This window comes from Phyllostomus discolor, chromosome 4 (assembly GCF_004126475.2).
Source record: "Phyllostomus discolor isolate MPI-MPIP mPhyDis1 chromosome 4, mPhyDis1.pri.v3, whole genome shotgun sequence".
Classification (NCBI taxonomy): domain Eukaryota; kingdom Metazoa; phylum Chordata; class Mammalia; order Chiroptera; family Phyllostomidae; genus Phyllostomus; species Phyllostomus discolor.
The window spans coordinates 27096847-27122121 of record NC_040906.2 but is presented as its reverse complement, the minus strand read 5'-3'; the positions used below and the strand labels follow the sequence as shown (position 1 = coordinate 27122121).

Sequence of the window (25275 nt, the reverse complement as noted above, 5' to 3'; positions counted from 1 at the left end):
GCCTTCATGGTTTACTCCTCAGACTTTTAGAACATTTAAACTGGGTAAAATAAAATTTGGACTATCGTATTCCAAACACCTGTTTGCAAAGCACAGGAAAGCAGACATTCTGACAACCAAACTGAAAATCAAAGGGATTGTTCAGAATTAGTACCATTGGTACAGAGGGATCTGATCAGACCACAGGGGAGAGTAGAGAGGGCCTGTAGGTGGGGGCTGCCCCAGTCAATGGTAAACAGTCTAGGACAGGAGTGCCTGGAATTTGGAGCCAGATGATTTAAAACAGAAGGAGAGCAGAGACTGGCTCTCTGACTTTCTGGCTCTCTTCCTCGAGCATGTCTAGATAATTGTGCTGCAGCTGCCTGTGTTTGCCAAAGGACAGTATTTTGGATGGGAGAAGAAACTCCCTGTATGGCCTAGCATGGGGCTGGCCTGGCAGAGGGTGGCAGGGTTATTCATGTTGGGGTGTTCTAGAGGGGACGGGCTCTGAGGCAGAAGCCTACCATTCTTCCAAAATTGTGTAGCTTTTGTATCTTATGTTGTTCTAGTTTGTAAACTAATCTTATACAAGTAAGATAATTAAAAACTAACAGGGGAAACAACAGGGGAATTCAGGAGTTAAAGATTTTAGCCTTAACTTATAGTCTTAAATGATTAATGCATCTGGAAAACTGTTATTTCAAAATTGTGAAGCTTTTGAATAGACTCCTTTCATTCATCACCAAACCTTTGCCTCCTAAATTTTGCCTAGAGTGTGGCGGCATGCAGCAGGACCCCACTTGCTGTTTGGTAGCACCATCACACATAGCTAAAGAATAACTTAGCTTATTTGCACCTACAGGATTACTTTCTTGGACTTATTAACACCATTTGAAAGCCCTTCATTTTATTCATGTAATTATTCTTTTTTCTTTCTCATAAAACCTGTTACTTTCATCTCTAATTGGAACACGGGTTTCTACCTGAATTGGTGCTTGCCAAATAGCTGGTTTTTTGGATCTTAAATAAACAATGGTTTCTCTCACTTTGGCCTTTTATTTTAGGTTAAGAAATCAGTCATGAGTTTTGTTATTGTTATTATTTTTGTTTTCTAACAGTGGGGAGTATAACCCACCCCACCAGTCTTTTGATATTGTTTCTGTAAATGCTGACTCTGACTAAGATGTAGCTTGTAGATAAATAGTATATTTGTATAAGAATCCTAGGAACTAACTTCAAAATATACAGATACTAACCTTTAGTCATCCCAGCTCTGGGGAATTGCTGACCTTCACCTGTAAAACCAGGATGATGAAAACCAGGATGACACACACCAGAGCATCACTTGATCACTTTTGAGGTCCTTATCAGAACAGACTGAGCTGGTCTGCATGTGGAGAAATTTTCAACTCCTTCCCTTTCATCATCTCTTCGTTCTGCTCTCCCGCTCCCTCTTTACGAAAACCTCTGCCTGCACTGAGACATTAAGATCGTTTTTTGAGGCAAGAGCCTGCCATCTTCTCAGGTTGCCAGCACCTGAAATAAAACTACTTACCTTCTTATCAGAACTTGACCCAAGAGTCTGGCTTGAGCCTACCTTTCAAGGTGCACAGGGTCTTTTCCCAGTTTGCTTGATTGTTTTATATGCTAATTTTGTTCTCCCCTAGACACAGAGATTCACAGGGCAAGTGCAGTCATTCTTAGATGCCTGGTTTCCTCCCCCTGGCCTTTTTTGTGTAAAATTACTTTTGGTCAAAATGCAGTCATCTTGGGTAGTATAACAGACACTGAGGTAAATAGTTGTTTTTGTTTGTTTTGTTTTCTTTTTGCCTAGAAATGGGCACGCCCCACCCTTTTTTTAACTGAGCATTGAGTATAGGGATTCAAGTCAATCTACTCAGGAGTTAACTGGGTTTGCAATTTCTTCGTGTTTCACCAGTCATTAAATTCTTCTATTGTCATTTTGTTTGTGAGATAAGGCTGTTTAAGGGGTTTCATTAAAGTCTGCTTCTTTCTCAGGTTTTGGTATTTCCTTTGTGATACACCTTTAAAAGGATATGATTTACCCTCACACTTTTTGACCCTCTTCCAGCCATAGACCGCTCTTGTTACTGAATGCTTGCCAAACTGGTTGGGAGAGGGAGCAGGGACATTTTATTTGCTCAGGTTCGATATCATTTTTAGGCGGGTGCTTTGTTTTTTACTTTTTGAGATTAAGCCTCCCAAGTGGCTCTGCCTTTCTCTCAGCACTCTGGGACATCTAACAGTCTAGGACAGAATGTTTTACTGTCCTTTCTCCACTGCCCCTGCTTTGTCAGCTTCAGTGCATCTTTACCTGTACCCTGAAAGCAACAGAGCTTTCTACCCTATCCTGACCCAGTGAAGAGGGAGGGGTGTGTGTGTGTGTGTGTGTGTGTGTGTGTGTGTGTTGGGGGTTGGGGAGCATAAGGCAGAAAGACTGGTTGAAAAGTTTTTGCCATTCTCATGCTGGTCCTATACCTCAGGTTTGTATCAGAAGAATGGTTTTGCTGGTGCCTATTCTCAATTCCAATCTTTCAGGAATCTCTGGTGAGGACTCCGGAAGAATTCTAGAAACATAAGTGAATTATCCATGGTTGTGTTCTATATCCTCCTGTTAGCCTTTAGGAATTTGTTAATGTTGTGGAGTGGGTGAGAAGTCTCCCAATCTACCCCTCTTTTGTTCTTCTCACTGGACTAGACTAGATTAACAGGAGAAAAAAATTAATACATGCACATTAAATATATTACAAAAATGGGAGAATTACAAAAATGATACTCAGATCTAAAAGAAGGCTCCAAGAAGTGTTTGAACTAGGAACAACTTTATATTTTTAAATGACAAAACAATAAATTTGTCAGGAATTTATAGAATAAAGAAAGGCAATGCCCATTTCAAGTTGGTTTGGGTATCTGTTATTGAGGAATTTAAACAAAGTTAGAGCTTGTGTAGTAAACTAGTAAAGTCATTGTAAATTTGTTTATACATACTTTCCTGATTCTGGATCTTATAACTCTTATGAAAAAGTTGTCATGGGCTAAAGATAGTTTTTTCAATAAATGGTGTTGGGAAATTTGCACAGATATGTGCAGAAAAATAAACTAGACCACCTTCTTACACCACACACAAGAGTAAAGTCAAAATGGATCCAAGGCTTAAATGTCAGACCCGAAACCATAAGAATCATAGACTACATGGGCAGCAAAATCTTGACACTGCTTGTAGCAATATTTTACCAGATATATCTCCCCAGGCAAGGGAAACAAAAGAAAAAAATAAACAAATGGGACTACATCAAATTACAAAGCTTTAGCACAGCAAAGAAAACCATCAACAAAATAAAAAGAGAACCCACATAATGGGAGAAAATATTCACTGATACATCTCATGAGGGGTTAATATCCAAAATTTATAAAGTACTTACAAAACTCAACACCAAAAAAACAAACAACCCAATTGAAAAATGGGCAAAGGACAAGCAGAGACACTTCTCCAAAGAGGACATACAGATGGCTAAAAGGCATATGAAAAGATGCTCAACATCACTAATCATCAGAGAAATGCAAATTAAAACCACAATAAGACACCATCTCACACTTGTCAGAATGGCTATCATCAATAAATCAACAAACAACAAAAGCTGGGGAGAATGTGGAGAAAGTGAACTTGCACTGTTGGTGTGAATGCAGACTGGTCCAGCCACTGTGGAAAGCAGTATGCAGATATCTCAAAAAATTAAAAATCGAACTGTCTTTTGACCCAGCAGTCCCACTTCTGGGAATATATCCAAAGGAACCCAAAACACTAATTTGAAAAAACACAAGTACCTCTATGTTCATTGCAGTGTTATTTATAATAGCCAAGATACAGAAGCAGCCCAAGTCCATTAGTAGATGAGAGGATAAAAAACAACTATGGGACATTTACACAATGGAATACTACTCAACCATAACAAGGAAGCTTATCCCTTGCAACAGCATGGACAGACCTGGAGAACATTATGCTAAGTGAAATAAGCCAGTTAGAGAAAGACAAATACCATATGATTTCACTCATTATGTGGAATCTAATGAACAAACTGAACTAACAAAGAAAATGGGAACAGGTTCATAGATGGAGAACAGGATGACAGCTAAGGGCAGGGGAAGTTAGTGGGTAGAGGAATTGAGCAAAAAGGAAAAAGGACTCAAGGACACTGATAACAGTGTGGTGATTGGTGGGGGGAGAGAGTATAAGAGGACTAAATGATAATGGAAAAAATACTATAAAGATAAAACCAAAAAAATTCTCAGTGTTCAGGAGTGTGGAGGAAACCTATCATGGAAATTTATTTCCTTCTTTTAAGGGGACAGAGGAAGAGTCAGAGATCTCTTCTTGCTCTTGCTTCTTCTAAAATGATTTTAGTTCAAGATCACTTTAAGATCTTGAGGCAGCCAACCCTGTGCCACAACATTAATTTTAGCTGAGTTATTCTTGCTGGCTTATATAGCATCTGGCATCTATCATAAGTAAGCAAATGTCTGCATCCTCTATTTCCCTGAAGAAGTTTATATGTCTTTATATTTTGAGTTAATCAAGTGCCTTGACATTTCAGGTATCCAATGGATTCAAGAAAACTTGTGATTTTGATTATCTGGCTTTTTATAACTGTAAGTAGAGTGTGAATCTCTTTCCAGCTATGTCCTAATTGTGAAGTTTTCTAAGTGGAGCCATTATAAAAATGAAACCATAGCAGCCATTCCAAAGAAATTACAATTCACATTTTACTATTTGAAACTTTGGAATGCTTGATCTTGGCCATACCTTTGGGCTGTGGCCAAACCAGCATTGTCTTTCAAATAACTTTTTACAAAGTTAACAGGAAAGCACACATTCTGACCACAAGGCTGCAGGGAATTTTTATGCGTTTATGTGAGTCAAACTGATGACATATATCAGGGAATAAGAGCTCAAATACTTCAAAAAATAACAGTTTTGCAGCTCTTTTATGCATTAAAATTAAGAAGAAAATGTAAGGAAGATTACATGGAAGTGGGAGAAAACAAGGCAAGGACCGGATTACAGATTAGTTAATAAGATCCTGTGCTTTTTGGGGGGTGATTACAGCTAATTTAAAAGGTGTATTAACCTAGATGTACAGCAATAGGGCCTACTTAAGACAAAGATAAACTTCTTACTAAAGAAGTTATATGCCTAGCTCTGACCAAGATGGAGGTATAGGTAGAAACCCTTCACTTCCTTGCACAACCAAAAGGAGGATAACAACCAATCTAAAATCAATAAACAACCAGAACTGCCAGAAAATCAAACTGCATGGAACTCTGACAACCAAGATATTAAAGAAAAAATCAATCAGGACAACCAGACCGGTAAGGCTACAGGCCTCCCAGTGGAGAAGTCGGTGGACCTTCAGAGCGGGGCTGGCTGCTGCGTGGCAAGGGGCTGCATGGGCTGACTTAAAGGGAAACTGAAACTCAGAGTTGATATGGCAGTTGCTACAGTGAGAGAAACTCCCAGTCTCACACAAGAGTCCGTCGGACAGTGCACTAGGGACAAGCAAGCAAGCCAAATTGTTCCCTCTCCTCCCCTCCCCCACAGGCGGCACCTCAGCGCAGCAAAGAGAATTGCCCTGACCCCAGTGAATTCCTAAGGCCTTGCCCCTTACAACTTATCAGCTGTGCCAAGACAAAGAAATATGGCCCAAATGAAAGAACAAAGCATAAACTCAGAAAGAGAACTAAACAATGAGGACACAGCCAACCTATCAGATGGAGAATTTAAAGCCCAGATAACCAAAATGCTCACAGATCTGATTGAGATTGGTCAAAAAATGAAAAAACAAATGAAAGATATCTGAAATGAAATAAGGCAAAATATTCAGGGACCAGCAGTGACAGGAAGGAAACCAGGACTCAAAGCAACAATTTGGAACAAAACGAAAAAATAAACATCCAACCAGAACACAGTGAAGAAAGAAGAATTCAGAAAAGTGAAGAAAGTCTTACAAACTTCTGGGACAATCTGAAACATTCCAATATCCGAATTATAGGGGTACCAGAAGGAGAAGAACAACAGCAGGAAATTGAAAACTCATTTGAAAAATAATGAAGGAAAACTTCCCCAATCTGGTGAGGGAAATAGACTTTCAGGAAGTCCAGGAAGCCCAGAGAGTCCCAAAGAAGTTGGACCCTAAGAGGAACACACCAAAATACATCATCATTAAGTTACCCAAGATTAAAGATAAAGAGACAATCCTAAAAGAAGCAAGGGGAAAGGAGAGTGCTACTTACAAAGGAGTGCCTATTAGGCTATCAGCTGATTTCTCAAAAAAACTTTGCAGGCAAGAAGGGGCTGGAAAGAAGTATTTGAAGTCATGAAAGGCAAGGACATTACTCTATCTAGCAAAGCTTTCATTTAGAATGGAAGGGCGGATAAAGTGCTTCCCAGATATGGTCAAGTTAAAGGAGTTCATCATCACTAAAGCCCTTATTACATGAAATGTTAAAGGGACTTATCTAAGAAAAGATAAAAAATATGAACACTAAAAGGACCACAAACTCACAACTATCAACAAATGAACCTAAAAGAAAAACAACGAAAACAAAAACTAAGCAAACAGCTAGAACAGGAATAGAATCAGAGAAATAGACATCACATGGAGGGATTTCAGTGGGGAGGGGAAAGGGAGGAATGGGGGGGAAGGTACAGGGAAGAAGAAGCATAATTAGTAGGCACAAAATAGACAGGGAGAGATAAAAATAGTATAGGAAACAGAGGACTCAAGGAACTTGTATGTACAACCCACGAACATGAACTAAGTTGAGGGGAATGCTGGAGGGTTGGAGGTGTAGGGAAGGGTGGGGGATAAAGGGAGAAAAAATTGAAAAAACTGTAATAGCATAATTAATTTAAAAAATACTTAAAAAAAGAAAAGGAAAAAAAAGGTTATATGCCTGGAAGGTGACTACCAACCATGACCTGTCTGGTTAGGAATTTATGATCTAGTCATCCTGTGAGGTTACTTTCCATAGAACTCTTTTTTTTTTTTTTTGTCCAAAACTCTGTTTCTGAAGGTAGAATCAGTAGCCACCTATGCATAGCATAGGGGAGGAAGAATATTTCTTCTCCCCTCCTAGGTTCTTTCTGCTGGTCTAACAATTAAATCAGTATGAATCAGATTAACAAGAGAAAAATAATCAAATTTAGTAAATGTGTACGGTACACACAGGGATACTGCACAAAAATGAGAGTCAGAGAACCCACATACATGAGAGGGTCAAGGAAAGTTGTCGATGTAAGAACATCTAAACCTGTAGAGAGTGTTTATAAGAGATTTTTTAAAAAATATATTTTATTGATCATGCTATTACGGTTGTCCCATTCCCCCCTTCACTCCCCTCCACCCTGCACACCCTCTCTCACCCACATTCCCCCCTTTAGTTCATGTCCATGTGTCACAAGTACTTTAGCTTCTACATTTCCCATTCTATTATTGCCCTCCCCTGTCTATATTCTACCTAGCTATCTATGCTACTTATTCTCTGCACCTTTTCCCTCCTCTCTCCTCCTCCCACTCCCTGTTGCTAACCCTGCATGTGATCTCCATTTCTGTGGTTCTGTTCCTGTTCTAGCTGTTTACTTAGTTTGTTTTTGTTTTAGGTGTGGTTGTTAATAATTGTGAGTTTGCTGTCATTTTACTATACATGTTTTTTTAATCTTCTTTTCTTAGATAACTCCCTTTAACATTTCATAAAATAAGGGCTTGGTGATGATGGAACTCCTTAACTTGACCTTATCTGAGAAGCACTTTATTTGCCCTTCCATAGTAAATGAAAGCTCTTGCTGGATAGAGCAATCTTGGATGTAGGTCCTTGCCTTTCATGACTTGGAATACTTCTTTCTAGCCCCTTCTAGCCTACAAGGTCTCTTCTGAGAAATCAGCTGACAGTCTGATGGGAACTCCTTTGTAGGTTTCTGTCTCCTTATCTCTTGCTGCTTCTAGGATTCTCTCCTTCATTTTTACCTTGTCTAATGTAATTGTGATGTGCCTTGGTGTGTTCCTTCTTGAGACCAACTTCTTTGGGACTCCCTGAGCTTTGTGGACTTCCTGGAAGTCTATTTCCTTTCCCAGAATGGGGAAGTTCTCCTTTATTATTTGTTCACATAACTTTTCCATTTGTTGATCTTCCTTTTCCCCTTCTAGTACTCCTATAATTCACATGTTGGAATGTTTAAAGATGTACTGGAGGTTCCTAAGCTTCTCCTCATTTTTTTAAATTCTTGTTTCTTCATTCTTGCCTGTTTGGTTGTTTCTTTCTTTCTTCTGGCCCACTCCAATGATTTGAGTCCCAGTTTCCTTTCCATCACTATTGGTTCCCTGTGCATTTTACTTCATTTCTCTTCTCATAGCCTGCATTTTTTCATCTAATTTGTGAACAAATTCAACTAATTCTGTGAGCATTCTGGTCACCAGTGTTTTGAACTGTGCATCTGATAGGTTGGCTATCTCTTGGTTGCTTAAAAGTATTGACTCTGGAGATTTGATTGGTACTTCCATTTGAATCTTTTTTGTGTGTGTGATCTGGTTGCACCTGTTAGGTAGTAAGGGGAGGAGCCTTAGGTGTTCTCCAGGGCCAGGCAACCCAGTGGCTGTGTTGTGACACTGTGTGTGGGGGCGGAGTCCAAGGGGAAACAATTGCACTTGCTCCTCTCTCTGTGGGACTTCAGTCCCTTCTGCCACTTCCCCCAAGCAAACTGGGCCTTTCTGGTGCTGATTTCCATGTGGGTGGGCTTGTGTACATTCTAGGACACCGTGGATCTCTCCAACACACTCTCCTGTGAGGTTGGGAGTCTCTCCCTGCACCTCAACCCCCCACAGGTGTTTTCAATCAGTGTCCCAAGGTTCTATTTCCCAGTGCTGGGACCCTGGGTTGGGCAGTCTGTCTCACTGCCCAATTTCGCCTGGTTTACTTTCATGGGAATGTGGGATGCCCAGACAGCCAGGCGCCTTGCATGCAGTGCCTTGCTTCACACTTGCCTCCTCGCTGAGTCTGCCAACTGCCTGAGAGCCTAGGGTCTGCCCACCGCCGTCTTGCCCTCGGGATGGCTTATGCATCCAGGGTGCATTAGGCACCTGGTGCCACCAATTTTTGTGCCATGACCCTTTTCTCCTGGCTGCCTGACTCTGCCCATCCTACTGGTCTGGATGTGTCTATTTTAACTCCTTGGTTGTCCAACTTCCATACAGTTCAATTTCCTGTCAGATCTGGTTGTTATTTTGTTTCTAAATTGTTGTTGTCCTTATTTTGGTTGTGCAAGGAGGCACAGTGTGTCTACCTACACCTCCATCTTGGCCGGACTATAAGCGTTTATCAGAATCAAACTGATGATGCGCTGGGAAGCAAAACTGCAAATGTTCCAGAGAACAACAGTTTTGAAGTTCTTTTTATAAATTTTGAATTACAGAGAAAACTTAAGGAAGGATACATGAAAGTGGGACAGGATAGTTAACAAACTTATGTGCTTCCTTGAAGGTGGTTATGCCTTAGAGGGGCCTGGAAAAGATTACTTCTGATATTTTAAAGGTGTGTTAACCTAGATGCATAAGAACAATGAACAGAGCTTACTTAAGGCAAAGATAAACCTTTTATACTCTGGAGCATGACTATCCGTTATGACCTGCCTAGCTAGAAATTTATGATTAGATCACCCTCTGAGGTTACTTTCTGTCACTAAATTTGTCAGATTTTAGTACACAGCCCTTTTTGTGTTCCCAGTTAAAATAAGGTATATGAGTCAATTCTGAGGTAAAGATGAGGTAAGATTCCTTGGGGCTTCAAAAGGTCATTACAGGATGATGATAAGAGAAGTTCAGTAATTAACAGTTTGCCCTTCTTTATAGATTGATTTTTAAAAAATTATTTTTGGTGATAGCTTATTATGGGCAAGACTCATAATTTAAATTCTTTAGGGAGAGGTAAAAGTGGCATGTTTTGGGAGGCTTATTCTGCACCCCTACAATGGCTAAAGAGTAATTCATTTTGTCAGCTTGTTAGCACCAACAGAAATGTCTTTTTTGTATTCATGCAATTATCCCATTTTTTTTTTCACAAAATCCCCTTGCCCTCATCCTGTAATCAGCACACTATTTGAGTTTCTGCTTCAATCTGTGCTTCCCAAAATGGCAATTTCTTGATCCAAAATAAACTCTTATTGCCTATCATTTTGGCTTTTTAATTTTAGGTTAGAATAATCTTAACTTTTTTCCAAAATACTTTTTCTTAATTAACCTTAGATAATTTCCGTCTACTCGTACACAAAGAAATAAAGTAATAGCCAAAGCCCATTTATCTAGAAGCTACAAAGAAAACCCAAATTTTAAGAGCCTTGTAACCACTATAAACAGTATGAAAGAGGAGAATAAGCATGCCCAGCAAAGACCAGCTTATGATGAGACAGCATGGACAATAAAGCAGGGACAATAATAATGAAATCTTGGATAAATAACTCCAGAATACTCTATTAATTTTATTTCCCACAAATTAGCAGGGGTTTTTAAATTTTAAGTAATAGAAGATTTATAGCATAACCCTCTTTGTAAACTTCATGCTTATAGGCATACTTGTTACTCCTAAATAAAACTGTTTAAAATTCTCATTTCACCAAGAAGAAATACAAATAATGATTTCTGATGTCTTAAGAAATATGTTGAAAATGTGAATAAAAAATTGGATGCCTGAACCAAATTATTCAATCATTCAAAATTATTCTTTGAGCACCTTGCCAGGCATTCTGTTAAGATGGTGGGGATTCAGCACAACAGACGTAGACAGACCTCACACCCTGAGCATACCACTCAAGTCCAGGCTCTGAGTGGGCAACATCAGTTAAGGGTTCCCATTTCACAAAATATTGTCTCAAGAAGGATTGTTTTGTGGGGTTTTTGTGGTTTTTTTCTTTTCTTTTTTTTTTTTTTTGTCTAGAGCACCAGTGGCAAACACAAGGTCAAGGGCCAGATCTGGCCCTACACCTTGTTTTCTCCAGCCTGGCACCTTGTTTCTACCCAGTGGCATCACTGAGCTCTCACTTGTTGGAGAGTTGTTACATTTATACAGTCCTAAAATCACATTCAGCCCTTTGAAGGCAACTACGAGGCTGATGTGGCACCCAGTGAAAATGAGTTTAACACCCCTGCTCTAGAGTCTATACATTATAATAAAATGCAGCACACCAAGATTTATAGTTCTTGGTTTGATGTATTTTCTTTGTAAGTAGAATAAAGAATTTCCTGAATAAACTGATTGCATTTTAGACCACTGTATATTCATGAGTGTTATAAGAGGCTTATATCCAGGCAGGTGCTAAGGGACTGTCGGGTAAATGAATATGTATCAATGAATATATATCAATGCAAGTCAAACAGAGATGTTTATGAGTTGTAAGATTCCTGTGGTCTCTGTGATGGCTGCTGCTTCTTTCCTAAGAGTAATGTAGTAGTAGTTTATACTGTTAGAGCAATCATAGGACATTCTGAAAATCAAATAAAGCAACCAATGAAGTAGAGATATGAATGAGGTGGGATGGGGCTGAGACAGAAAAAGAGTGTATTTGGAGAATATTAAAACTTGGAAAGAGAAGGACAGAGTGACAGAAAAGAGCAGGGACATAAGAACATTAAGTAGGAATTGTAAATCCATTTAGTTTTATGCTTTTATTGTATAAAAGAGAAGAAAATGTCCCCTGAGGCAAATTGACTTTTCAATGCCACATAAGACTTATTCCATAGAGGCTGAATAAAAGATAGATAAACAGAATGAAGGCCGGGAACAAGGGAAGATGCTGAAAGCCAGAAGAGACTCAGAACTGGAGGAGAAAGAGGTTGAATTGGCATCTAGGGTTTAAGGAAGGAGTACTTTTTTGTTGTTGTTGGTTTGTCTGTTGGTAGAAGAAGGAAGTCAGAATAGGGGAACTGCGCAGTAGGTTTATTTAAAACAGAAATCAAAGACAGACCTTTCTGGGAGAAAGAAATAACATCTGTAAATGAAATGCTGTATCTTCAAATTCCATTGCTAGCAGTTCTCCTCGCAGGTGGTGACAATGAAGATGGTAAGAACTCTGGCAATTGCCCAGTTAGGTACAAAATGGGGTGTGTGTGCGTGCATGTGTGTATCTGTGTGGTGCTGTGTCCTGAGAACACACCTGGAGAGTGAGAATGTCAGCATAATTCCATTCTGAGTATCCTTACTCTAGGAGTCTGTGCTCTTTTGAAGGCTGTATAGGCTGGGGCAAAAGAGGGTTTATAGTTGTGAGTGTGTGAAACACAGAGTTTATCCTTATATTGTTATTTATTAATTATTGTATTATTTTCCATATGAACAATGGTAAATCTACTTTTGCCCCATTCTGTATATAAAGCATGGGGCCCTAGGCAGGTGAATGTCTACTAAGGTAACTATGGCTTCCCTTACCTCCAGATTCTGAGATTTCCGTTTCTGGTACCTTTCTTTCTTCATTCTCTCTCCTTCCCAGTGCCTTTTTTTCTCCTCATTCTATCTGTTCTTTTGCCACACAGCCTTTCAGGAGCCGATCTCCTTACAAGCCAACTATATCTCATACTTATACAACCACTCCTGGGCACGAAGTTGGGGCTCTGTTTGGTTGGGTGAGATGCAGATTCAAGGCTGGGAGAGCAACTCTGGCAGTATTACTTTCCTGCAGCCTTGGGCCAAGAGCAACTTCAGCAACAAGGAGATGAAAATTGTGGAAAAGTTAGTCCATGTGGCCCACGTTCAATTGCTGTACAATCTTCGCAACCATGCCAGTGAATGGAAACTTGAATGTAAGTTCAATTCCCCAAATTGAGAAGTACAATGTGGGTGGGGAGTGTATCAAGTTTATTTTCATTTTAAGAATGCTATTACAGTTGTCCCATTTGTTTCTCCCCTTTATCTCCTCCCCACTTAGTTCATGTCTATGGGTTGTACATAGAAGTTCTTTGGCTTCTCCATTTCCTATATTACTCTTAATCTCCCCCTGTCTATTTTGTACCTACCAATTATGCTTCTTATTCCCTGTACCTTTTCCCCATTCTCCTCCCTTCCTTTCCCTGCTGATAACTCTCCATGTGATCTCAATTTCCATGATTCTGTTCCTATTCTAGTTTTTGCTCAGTTTTCTTTTTAAGGTTCTGTTGTTGATAGTTGTGAGTTTGTTGTCACTTTACTATTCATAGTTTTACTCGTCTTTCAATGAGTTTCTTATTCTGATTTTTCCAAGTATTCAATCTCTTCAGCAATCTCTCTCTGTACATTCATTATAACCTATTGCATTCACCCTTTATTACTATAATCACAACTCTCTTATACCAAGTCCTTCCTTATTCTCTTGTTCTCACCATTTATGACACCTTCTTCCAACAATCTGCAACCTTCCATTTCTTAAAAAAAAAATGCCATCTGTGTTTTCTCCACCTTCAACTACCACCAGTTAAGCTTTTTCTGAACTTTTGATCAAACCAAACTTTGTTCATTACCTCAAACCCCCCAATTTACTTCCCATTTTTGCTTTCACTCATTCTACCTTTTTTACTCCCTCTTGCCTCTAATATACAACCCCTCTTCCCTAGATCCCTTTGAGATACAGATAACAGGAGGCTGTGAGCTGCACCCTGAGGGACACATGGTAGGCTTCAGCCAATTGGCTTATGAAGGATCAGAGGTCCTGAGCTTCCAGAACAGTTCCTGGGTGCCATCTCTAAAGGGTGGAACTAGAGGTCAGCAGATAGGTAAAGTACTCAATCAGCGCATTGTCGCCAACAAAATGACACACAGGATGATCAGCAACACCTGTCCACGTTTCCTTTTGGGTCTCCTTGATGCAGGGAAGGCAGATCTTCAGAGACAAGGTCAGTCCCATATCCTTCCTCCAAGAATTTTCTATTCTAAAATTGTACCTTCCTACCATCCCTTTAAATTTACAACAAGGAAAGAAGAGGGAGAGGGACAATGTGTGATGAATTCCCAGGGTGGGACAGATGTGTCTACCTAACCTGATGTGAAGGTATGAGCCTCCAAATCTGTGTTAGAGTGCTTATCTGAGCATCTTTCCTGTCTTCTGCAGTAAAACCAGAGGCCTGGCTATCAACTCGCCCCAATCCGGGTCCTGACCATCTGTTGCTGGTTTGTCATGTCTCTGGCTTCTACCCAAAGCCAATTTCAGTTATGTGGATGCGAGGTGAACAGGCACAACAGGGCTCTCAACTGAGTGATATCCTGCGCAATGCTGATGGGACATGGTATCTTCAGGTCTTCTTGGATGTGGAAGCCACCAAGACATCTGGCCTGTCTTGCCGGGTGACACACAGCAGTCTAGAAGGCCAGGACATCATCCTCTACTTGGGTAAGGAAACACTGGGGTCCACACTGGGGAGAGGAGTAGATGGTCCACAAGCAGAGCAAGAGCCAGATAAAAAATTTGGAATTTATGGACTCCAATCCCAAAAGAATGAAAAGAATTCAATAAATGAAAGAGTTGAAAATAAGAGACCTGCAGATGTAGGAAGATGTTGAGGGTTAGATGAAAGATTCATCTCTGAAGAGGATGAGAGAAGAAACAGGAAGGAAGGAGATTAGTGAGGTGAACATTCAGGTTTCAACAAGCACATGAGGGAAATGTAGTAAACAAGGGGTGGACTTGAAATGACACCCGTGTGTGCACCCAAACCCACAGACCATCCTAACTCTAAGGGCTGGATCATCTTGGCAGTGATGCTACCCCTGCTGCTGCTTCTGACAGGTCTTGCATTTTGGCTTAAAAAGCGCTGGTGAGTTTTCTGTATCCATCATTCCTTTTCTTTTATCCCCTCCTTAATTGTTGTCCTATACTTGTTTTCCTCTCTCTCCCCTTAATTCTTCTTTCCCCAGTCCCTTTGCTTTTACTCTTCAATTCTCATGTCCACCTCATGCACAGTAACGTTCATCTCTGTTCTTTTTATAGGACACATTGTGAACCTCCTTCCACTCTTCTTCCTTTGGAGAGATTCCAGCGGTCCAGGGACTCAACACATACTTAAAACTCAGCATGGTGATGATGTCCTTTCAACTCTCCTTTGTACAGTTTTTGTTGTGGTTTACCTGTATTTATTTAATGGCCTGTTATTAACGTACACTACTTGTCATTTTGCAGGACTTGCTTTCTGGCCTGGTTGTGAGGTTTTAAAACTCATATTTTAACTCTGGATAAAATGAGATCCTAGTGACCTCTCTATACTGGAAAATTAATGAACCTCAGGCCCATTTAAGATGTCACTTCTTTTGGTGGTCGTTCCCTGACTCACAAGTGGAAGCAGTGACTGAACTCCCACCACACTCTGCCGCATACTTTGCCGACTTTCTACTTTCTATCCTTTGCTGCAGCTATGCAGGTCCCTTTTCCCCTTCTAATTTTTAAGTTTCCTGAGAGCAAAGTCTGTATCTCCTTAAAGTTTGTATCATTTTTAAAATGTATTAATTGTATGTAGTATGCTTTCAATAAAAGCCTGTGTTAAGTTCATGCCAAATATATAGCCTTTTCTTATTCTTTATCTTCCTGACGTGTGTCGTAGTTGAGACATTTTATGCTTGTTGTTAAAAGTCTTCACACTTTACTAGTTCCTCAGTGACTCCTCTGAATCCCTGAGGAGAAACACAATGTGGCCTCCAAACATTCTTACAACTGTGGAAACCTATTTGTGTGCAATTGTTGTTCCAAGTATTTTAAACAAAAGAGAAAGGCGGGGTGCAGTCCTAGCTATTTAGTGTGGTTCAGGGATAAACAGCAGAGTTACCTCCTTGGAGCTTGTGGAAATCTAGATTCTTGGACCTCACCTCAGACTTACTGAATCATAATTGCACTTTAACAAAATCAGCAAGGGACTCATTAGGTACATTAAAATCTGAGAAGCACTGACAAAGGTGCAGTCTGAGAGGCAGTAGTGCAAGCGTGTCACACAGAAGCAAAAAGAAGATGGTCAAGAAAAGAGAACAGAGTGTTGACAGTCAGGACTGAAGTGAGACCAAAGCAAGGAGTGTGCACACAGTACATTCTCACTAGTTAAGGCTGTTGTGTTGAAGACACTGCAAACACTAAGTTACTACATGCTGATCCATTGCTCCTCGGGAAAATACAGGGTTATGTTCCTATGAATCTCTGGTCAGAACATTTTTGTCAACTAGTGAATACACAGCTGTTTTATGTGTGTTCCAGTTTAAAGACAACTTCTTAATGTCTATATAACTTCAAATAATTTATTTATTACATATAGGCTTTTAAAAAACATTTTACTTACCTCTTTTGGGGTGGGGGAGGAGAGGGAGAGGAACTCTGATGTGAGAGAAACACCAATCAGTTGTCTCTTGTATGAGTTCCAACCAGGACTGAACCTGCAACCCAGGTATGTGCCCTGACAGGGAATTGAATTGGCGACCTTTAGCTGTGTGGGATGACACTCAACCAACTGAACCACACTGGCCAGAGCTATATGCAGTATTTTTGAATAATAAAACACCAGCCAAGAGTGTTTAATATCTTCCTCAACCTGGGTAATGCAATTACAAGTACTTTTGACTTTTAGCCACACAGCTGTGCTGTCTATTATGCTTTTTTTTAGGAAAAGAAGAAGGTCATTATGTTAGGCAGGATAGAGAGCAGACCAAGGCAGGGAGGGGCAGACATGTCTCACCCACTGACCCAGTAGCCCTGAGCTCAAAGTCCTCAAAGACTTGGGTTCCTATCACTTGAGGGGGAATGTTGTGGTGGACTGAGTGACCAAAGGGAAAATAAAGGCTGGGCCCTCACCATCACAATCTAACAAACACTTAATACAGGAGGCTAAAAGCAAAAGCCCACAACCCTGAGCCTGGTCTAAAAAGACTGCCAGGAGTCCCAGACAAGTGAAACTATGACAGTGTAGGAGGTGGGGAGCCCTGGAAAGTCTGTGTGTATCATCTCCACTGGCTGGGTAAAGGAAAACCTTGAGGCTGTATACTCATCCCAAGGCCTGCAAGGTAGAAAGGGAGGGGCCCACAGTGCCCAAAGGAAAATACCCATGAAACAACTTTGGTTCACAGCCTGCCTCCCGCCATGTCTGCAAAATGAACAAATAGAGTCTGGAGCAAGATGAGGACTCAGATAACACACCCCCACCCATACCTAGGTTGGGGAGTCACATCTCTCCAGGGGATACCAGCACCACCTTTACCTGCTAATCAAAATGTAACTTCTTCCTCCCACCCCATCAGCTATGTAAATGCTCAGAACAAAGGACTCACCCTCTTCTCTTGGCTGCATGACTCTCTTGCCACATGGAGCACCCCTGGCCAGCCAGCCTCTGGCTTGGGGGGACACAGGCCACCTCTTTTGGCCACCAGGCTTGTAGTTTGCACCCTTGCTTTGCTTTCCTATTAGAACTTTGCATTAATAAACTTTGCTTGCATGCTGCTGGTAGGCTCACTGTCCTGTAAATCTCTCTCTTTTTTAATTGTTGTTCAAGTACAGTTTTCTCCATTTACCCCTGACCACGCCCCTTGCCCCACTCATCCCCACCTCCCACCTTCGACCCTACCTGCTTTGGCTTTGTCCACGTGCCCTTTATACATGTTCCTTGACAACCCTCCCCCGCCCCATGGCCTGTAATTCTTCACTGTGTCTACGAGAAGAACCAAGTTCCTGGGAATGTCTCCTGTAACAATTATATGGTAAATTCACAAATCTAGCTCCTTCTCCATCCTAGCTTCATTAGAGCATTTTAAATGTTATTTTAGAACATCATGAGCAGCTCCACATATAGGTCAGCAAATTCCTCTTCTTTTTATTTTTATTTTTTGAAATATGTTTTATTGATTATGCTATTATAGGTGTCCCATTTCCCTCACTTTATTCCCCTCAACCCTGCACACCCTCTCCCACCCACATTCCCCCCCCACTTTAGTTCATGTTCATGGGCCATACATATAAGTTCCTTGTCTTCTCCATTCCCTATACTATTCTTGCCCTCCCCTGTCTATTTTCTGTCTACCATTTATGCTACTTATTCTTTGTACCTTTCCCCCATCTGTCCCACTGCCACTTCTCTGCTGATAACCCTCCATGTGATCTCCATTTCTGTGATTCTCTTCCTGTTCTAGTTGTTTTTGTTTTTGTTTTTTAGGTTATTGTTAATAGCTCTGAGTTTGTTGTCAATTTAGTGTTCATATTTTTTATCTTCTTTTTCTTAGGTGAGTCCCTTTAACATTTCATATAAGGGCTGGGTGATGATGAACTCCTTTAACTTGACCTTATCTGGGAAGCACTTTATCTGCCCTTCCATTCTAAATGATAGTTTTGGTAGATAGAGCAATCTTGGATGTAGGTCCTTGCCTTTTGTGACTTGGAATACTTCTTTCTAGCCCCTTCTTGCCTGTAAGGTCTCTTTTGAGAAATCAGCTGGCAATCTGATGGGAACTCCTTTGTAGGTAACTGTCTCCTTATCTCTGGCTGCATCTAGGATTCTCTCCTTCACTTTAATATTGGTTAATGTAATTATGATGTGCCTTGGTGTGTTCCTTCTTGGGTCGCATTTCTTTGGGACTCTCTGAGCTTCATGGACTGCCTGGAAGTCTATTTCCTTTCCCAGAATGGGAAGTTCTTCATTATTTGTTCAAATAAGTTTTCCACTTGTTGCTCTTCCTCTTCCCCTTCTGGTACCCCTAAAATTCACATGTTGGAATGTTGGATGTACTGGAGGTTCCTAAGCCTTTCCTGGTTGTTTTGAGTTCTCATTTCTTCATTGTTTTCTGTTTGATTGTTTCTTCCTTCCTTCTGGTCCCCTCTATTGATTTGAGTCCCAGTTTCCTTCCCATCATTATTGGTTCCCTGTGCATTTTCCTTTATTTCACTTAGCATAGCCTTCATGTTATCATCTAATTTGTGGCTAAATTCAGCCAATTCTGTGAGCATCCTGATCACCAGTGCTTTGAAGTGTGCATCTCACAGGCTGGCTATGTCTTCCTCTCTTAGTTGTATATTTTCTGGAGCTTTGATTTGTTCTTCCGTTTGGGGTTTTTTGTTTGTTTGTTTTGTTTTGGTCTTGTAGTGCCTGTCACATAGTGAGGGGAGGAGCCTTAGGTGTTCACCAGGGCAGGGTAACCCAGTAACCCAGTAATTGGGTTGTGATGCTGTATGTGAGGGAGTGGTCAAAAAGGGAATAATGGTGTTTGCTTCACTCTCTGCTCAATTTCAGTCTCTTTTGCCACTTCCCCAAAGCAAACTGAGCCCTTCTGGTGTTGGTTCCTGGGTGGGTGGGCTTGTGTATGTTCTAGGACCCTGTGGGTCTCCCCAACGAACTCTCCTGTGAGGCTGGGAGTCTCTCTTGGCAACTCAACCACCACAGGTGTTTCCAATTGGTATTTTGAGGCACTGGGCCCCTGTGTTGTGTACTCTGTCTTGCTCCCCAGTTTCGCCTGGTTTATGTGCCCGCTAATGTTGGACAACCTGTTCCGCCAGCCTCCTTGCATACCTCGCCCCTCCTCAATCTGTCTCCTTGCTGGGTCCGCCCACTGACGCCTGTGCATCAGGGGTCTGCCAGCCACCACTTTTTTTGCCACAACCCCTCTCTGGCCAGCCACCCGAATCCGCCCCTCCTACCAGTCCAGATCAATGTGTCTATTTTAACTCCTTGGTTGTCAGACTTCCATACAGTTCAATTTTCTGTCAGTACTGGATGTTTTCTTTGTTTCTAAATTTTCGTTGTCCTTATTTTGGTTGTGCAAGGAGACACAGTGTGTCTACCTATGCCTCCATCTTGGCCAGAAGTGCGAAAATCTTTTTCCTCTACATGCAACCTACACTGTAATTTTTTTACTGTGACCTTCACAGGTTTAAAATATAACTAATAGGAGATTTGTAGCATAAGCCATTGTGTAAACTTTATGCATATTAGCACATATTTTACTCCTAAACAAAACTGTTTAATATTCTCATTTCACCAAATAGAAGCACAAATAATGACTTCTGATGTCTCAAAAATCTATGCTAAAATCTGAATGGCTAGAAAATAATTGGATTCCTGAACCAAATTATTCAAGCATTCAAAAACTCATTGAACACCTGTAACAGGCATTCGGTGAGATGTTGGGGTTCCAGTACAACAGCAGTAGACAGACCTAACACCCTGAGCGCACCACTCCAGTCCAGAGTCTGAGCAGGCAACAGTTAAGAGTTGCCACTTTACAAAATACTGTTTCGAGAAGGCTTGTTTTTGTCTAGAGTCTGTATTTATAATAAAACCAGCACCCAAGATTTATAGTTCTTGGTTTTGTGTTTTCTTCTTAAGTAGAATAGAAGCTCCCTGAACAAAGTGAGTGCATTGTAGACAACTGTATATTCTTGAGTGTTGCAAAATGAGTGTATCCAGGCAGGCACTAAGTGACTCTCAAGTAAATGCATATACATCAATACAAGTCAAGTAGACATTTTTCTTAATGTGTTTCATGGTTCCTATTGTCTCTGTGATGGTTACTGGTTCTTCCCTAAGAATAATGGAGTAGTAGTTTACACAGTTACACAGGCAGTCACAGAAGATTCTGAAAGTCAGTAAAGTGACCAATGAAATGTCTGAGATATGAATGAAGTGGGGTGGCTCAGAGACAGAAGAAGAGAGCATTTGGAGAATATTTAAATTTGGCAAGAGAAGGACAGAGTGACAGAAAACAGCAGGGGCATAAGAACATCAGATGGGAATTGGAAAGGCATTTAGTTTTATGCATTTATTGTATGAATGAGAAGATTTTTCAACACCACATAAGACTTATTCCATACAGGTTGAATTAGAGAAAGATGAACAGAATGAAGGCTGGTAGCAAGGAGAAGAGGCTGAAAGCCCAAGAAGAGAGTCAGAACTCAAGGAGAAATGACAGGCTGAATTGGTGACTATGGTTTAGGGAAGAAGCATGTTGGTTTTCTTTCTTTCTTTTGTTTTTTTTTTTTTTTTTTTTTACTGGGGCAGGGGTGCTGGCACTGGCTTGTCTGTTGGTAGAAGAAGGAAGTGAGACAGAAGTATTGTGGGGTAGGTTTCTTTAAAACAGAAATCAAAGACAAACTTTTCTGAGAGAAAGAAGTAACACCTGTGCAGTAATGCTGTTTTTGCAAATTTCATTGCTAGCAGTTCTCCTCGGAGGTGGCGACAATGAAGATGGTAAGAACTCTGGCAACTGCCCAGCTGGGTGCCAAAGGGTGTGTGTGTGTGTGTGTGTGTGTGTGTGTGTGTTCCTCTGTGTGGTGTCCTCAGAACACACCTGGAGAGTGAGAATGTCAGCATAGGTCCATTCTGAGTGTCCCTTCAGCATCACTTTAGGACCCTATGCTTTCTGGAGGCTGTGCAAGATGGGGAAAAAGTAGGTTTAAAGTTGTGAGCATATGCAATAAAGTTTATTCTTGTGTTATTATTTATTCATTATTGTATTGTTTTTCCTATGAACAACTGTACATCTACTTTTGCCCCAACCCTTCTATAAAGCATGGGGCTCTGGGCAGGTGAATGTCTGCTGAAGTAACTATGGTTTCCCTGATCTCCAGATTCTGACATTCCCCTCTCTAACGTTTTTCTTTCTTCATTCTCTTTCCTTCCCAATGGCTTGTTTTCCCTCCTCCTGTCTTTTTTTTTTTCCAATAGCCTTCCAGGACCAAATCTTTAGACTCATTGGTACTTTATCCTTACAAAACCGCTCCTGGACCCGAAGTTGGGGCTCTGGTTGGTTGGGTGATTTGGAGATAAAGACCTGGAACAGCAGCTCTGGTGGTTTTATTTCCCTGCGGCCTTGGTCCAATGGCAACTTCAGCAACAACGAGATGAAAGAAACAGAAGTGTTATTGCAAACATTCCACCATGAATTGCTGCATTTACTTAATAAGCATGCCAGTGAATGGATGCTTGAATGTAAGTTCAATTCCCCAAATGAGCTGGTGCAATGTTGGGTGGGGTATGTTTGTCTCAATGAGGTTTTTATTCCAATTGTTTTCCACATTCAGTATCCTTAAGCAATCTCTATCTGTACATTCATTGTAACCTAATTTATTTCATTCAGCCTAGTTATTATAAACACAACTCTCTCACACTAAGTTCTTCCATATTCTCTTGCTCTCACCATTTATGCCATTCTCTTTCAATAATTTACTCCATTCCATTTCCAAAGGAAAAAAAAGACACTCATTCTTTTCACCTTCAAGTATGACCAGTTTTATCTGAACTTCTGAGTAAACCAGACTTTGTACCATTACCTCAAATCCCCCAAACTTCTCTTTCTACTTCCTTTTTTGCTTCTACTTATTTCATCTTTTTTAACTCCCTTCCCTCTAACTTACAATCCCTCTTCTCTAGATCCCTTTGAGGTACAAAAAACATTCAGCTGTGAGCTGCACTCTGGGAAAGTCAAGGTAGACTTATGGCGATTTGCTTATCAAGGATCAGACCTTCTGAGCTTCAAGAACAGTTCATGGGTGCCATCTCCAGAGGGTGGAACTAGAGCTCTGCAGATATGCAAAACACTCAATAAGCGCACTGTCATCAACAAAATCACAGAATGGAGGACTACTAAAAGCTGTCCACGTTACCTTTTGGGTCTCCTTGATGCAGGGAAGGCAGATCTCCAGAAACAAGGTCAGTCCCATATCCTTCCTCCAAGAATTTTCTATTCTAAAATTATACCCTTTTACCCTTCCTTCAGACTTAGGATAAGGAGTCAAGAGGGAGAGGGATAATGCCTGATGAATTCCCAGGGTGGGACACATGTGTCTGTCTAAACTGATGTGAAGACATGAACCTCCAAAACTGTGTTAAAGTGCTTATCTGAACACCTTTCCTGTCTTCTGCAGTAAAACCAGAGGCCTGGCTGTCCACTGGGCCCAATCCCAGTCCTGACCATCTGTTGCTGGTTTGTCATGTCTCTGGCTTCTACCCAAAGCCAATTTCAGTTATGTGGATGCGAGGTGAACAGGCACAACAGGGCTCTCAACTAAGTGATATTCTACCCAACGCTGATGGGACATGGTATCCTCAGATCTTCTTGGATGTGGAAGCCACTGAGACATCTGGCCTGTCTTGCTGGGTGACACACAGCAGTCTAGAAGGCCAGGACATCATCCTCTACTTGGGTAGAAAACACTGGGGTCCACACTGGGGAGAGGAGTAGATGGTCCACAAGCAGAGCAAGAGCCAGATAAAAAATTTGGAATTTATGGACTCCAATTCCAAAAGAATGAAAAGAATTCAATAAATGAAAGAGTTGAAAATAAGAGACCTGCAGATGTAGGAAGATGTTGAGGGTTAGATGAAAGATTCATCTCTGAAGAGGATGAGAGAAGAACCAGGAAGGAAGGAGATTAGTGAGGTGAACATTCAGGTTTAAACAAGCAGATGAGGGAAATGTAGTAACCAAGGGGTGGACTTGAAATGACACCCTTGTGTGCACCCAAACCCACAGACCCTCCTAACTCCAAGGCCTTGATCATCTTGGCAGTGATGCTACCCCTGCTGCTGCTTCTGACAGGTCTTGCATTTTGGCTTAAAAAGCGCTGGTGAGTTTTCTGTATCCATCTTTCCTTTTCTTTTATGCCCTTCTTACTTGTTGTCCTGTACTGGTTTTCCTCTCTCTCCCCTTAATTCTTCTTTCCCCAGTCCCTTTGCTTTTACTCTTCAATTCTCATGTCCACCTCATGCACAGTAACGTTCATCTCTGTTCTTTTTATAGGACACACTGTGAACCTCCTTCCACTCTTCTTCCTTTGGAGAGATTCCAGCAGCCCAGGTTTTCAAAACATACTTAAAACTCAGCATGGTGATGATGTCCTTTCAACTCTCCTTTGTACAGTTTTTGTTGTGGTTTACCGGTGTTTATTTAATGGTCTGTTATTAATGTACACTACTTGTCATTTTGCAGGACTTGCTTTCTGGCCTGGTTGTGAGGTTTTAAAACTCATATTTTAACTCTGGATAAAATGAGATGCTAGTAACCTCTCTATATTGGAAAATTAATGAACCTCAGGCCCATTTAAGATGTCACTTCTTTTGGTGGTCGTTCCCTGACTCACAAATGGAAGCAGTGACTGAACTCCCACCACACTCTGCCGCATACTTTGCCGACTTTCTACTTTCTATCCTTTGCTGCAGCTATGCAGGTCCCTTTTCCCCTTCTAATTTTTAAGTTTCCTGAGAGCAAAGTCTGTATCTCCTTAAAGTTTGTATCATTTTTAAAATGTATTAATTGTATGTAGTATGCTTTCAATAAAAGCCTGTGTTAAGTTCATGCCAAATATATAGCCTTTTCTTATTCTTTATCTTCCTGACGTGTGTCGTAGTCGAGACATTTTATGCTTTTTGTTAAAAGTCTTCACACTTTACTAGTTCCTCAGTGACTCCTCTGAATCCCTGAGGAGAAACACAATGTGGCCTCCAAACATTCTTACAACTGTGGAAACCTATTTGTGTGCAATTGTTGTTCCAAGTATTTTAAACAAAAGAGAAAGGCGGGGTGCAGTCCTAGCTATTTAGTGTGGTTCAGGGATAAACAGCAGAGTTACCTCCTTGGAGCTTGTGGAAATCTAGATTCTTGGACCTCACCTCAGACTTACTGAATCATAATTGCACTTTAACAAAATCAGCAAGGGACTCATTAGGTACATTAAAATCTGAGAAGCACTGACAAAGGTGCAGTCTGAGAGGCAGTAGTGCAAGCGTGTCACACAGAAGCAAAAAGAAGATGGTCAAGAAAAGAGAACAGAGTGTTGACAGTCAGGACTGAAGTGAGACCAAAGCAAGGAGTGTGCACACAGTACATTCTCACTAGTTAAGGCTGTTGTGTTGAAGACACTGCAAACACTAAGTTACTACATGCTGATCTATTGATCCTCGGGAAAATACAGGGTTATGTTCCTATGAATCTCTGGTCAGAACATTTTTGTCAACTAGTGAATACACAGCTGTTTTATGTGTGTTCCAGTTTAAAGACAACTTCTTAATGTCTATATAACTTCAAATAATTTATTATATATAGAATTTTAAAAAACATTTTACTTACCTCTTTTGGGGTGGGGGAGGAGAAGGAGAGAAACTCTAATGTGAGAGAAACACCAATCAGTTGTCCTTTGTATGAGTACCGACCAGGAGCGAACCTGCAGCCCAGGTATGTGCCCTGACAGGGAATTGAATTGGCGACCTTTAGCTGTGTGGGATGACACTCAACCAACTGAACCACACTGGCCAGAGCTAT

General features: G+C 40.9%; 3 protein-coding genes across 3 annotated transcripts in view; 2 read left to right on the top strand and 1 right to left on the bottom strand.

Annotated features, from left to right (window-relative positions):
- LOC114493998 (T-cell surface glycoprotein CD1a-like) overlaps positions 1-25275 on the bottom strand; it is a 338703-nt gene that overhangs the window by 297233 nt on the left and 16195 nt on the right.
- LOC114494783 (T-cell surface glycoprotein CD1a-like) lies at positions 11906-15763 on the top strand. The gene is made up of 6 exons (XM_028510108.2): positions 11906-12103; positions 12570-12836; positions 13623-13901; positions 14117-14395; positions 14726-14819; positions 14993-15763. The coding sequence occupies exons 1-6, from the start codon at positions 12043-12045 to the stop codon at positions 15066-15068; spliced, it is 1056 nt and encodes a 351-aa protein (XP_028365909.1). The 5' UTR covers positions 11906-12042; the 3' UTR covers positions 15069-15763.
- On the top strand, positions 21036-24528 carry LOC114494782 (T-cell surface glycoprotein CD1a-like). Its single transcript, XM_028510107.2, has 6 exons — positions 21036-21206; positions 21684-21947; positions 22389-22667; positions 22883-23161; positions 23491-23584; positions 23758-24528. The coding sequence occupies exons 1-6, from the start codon at positions 21146-21148 to the stop codon at positions 23831-23833; spliced, it is 1053 nt and encodes a 350-aa protein (XP_028365908.1). The 5' UTR covers positions 21036-21145; the 3' UTR covers positions 23834-24528.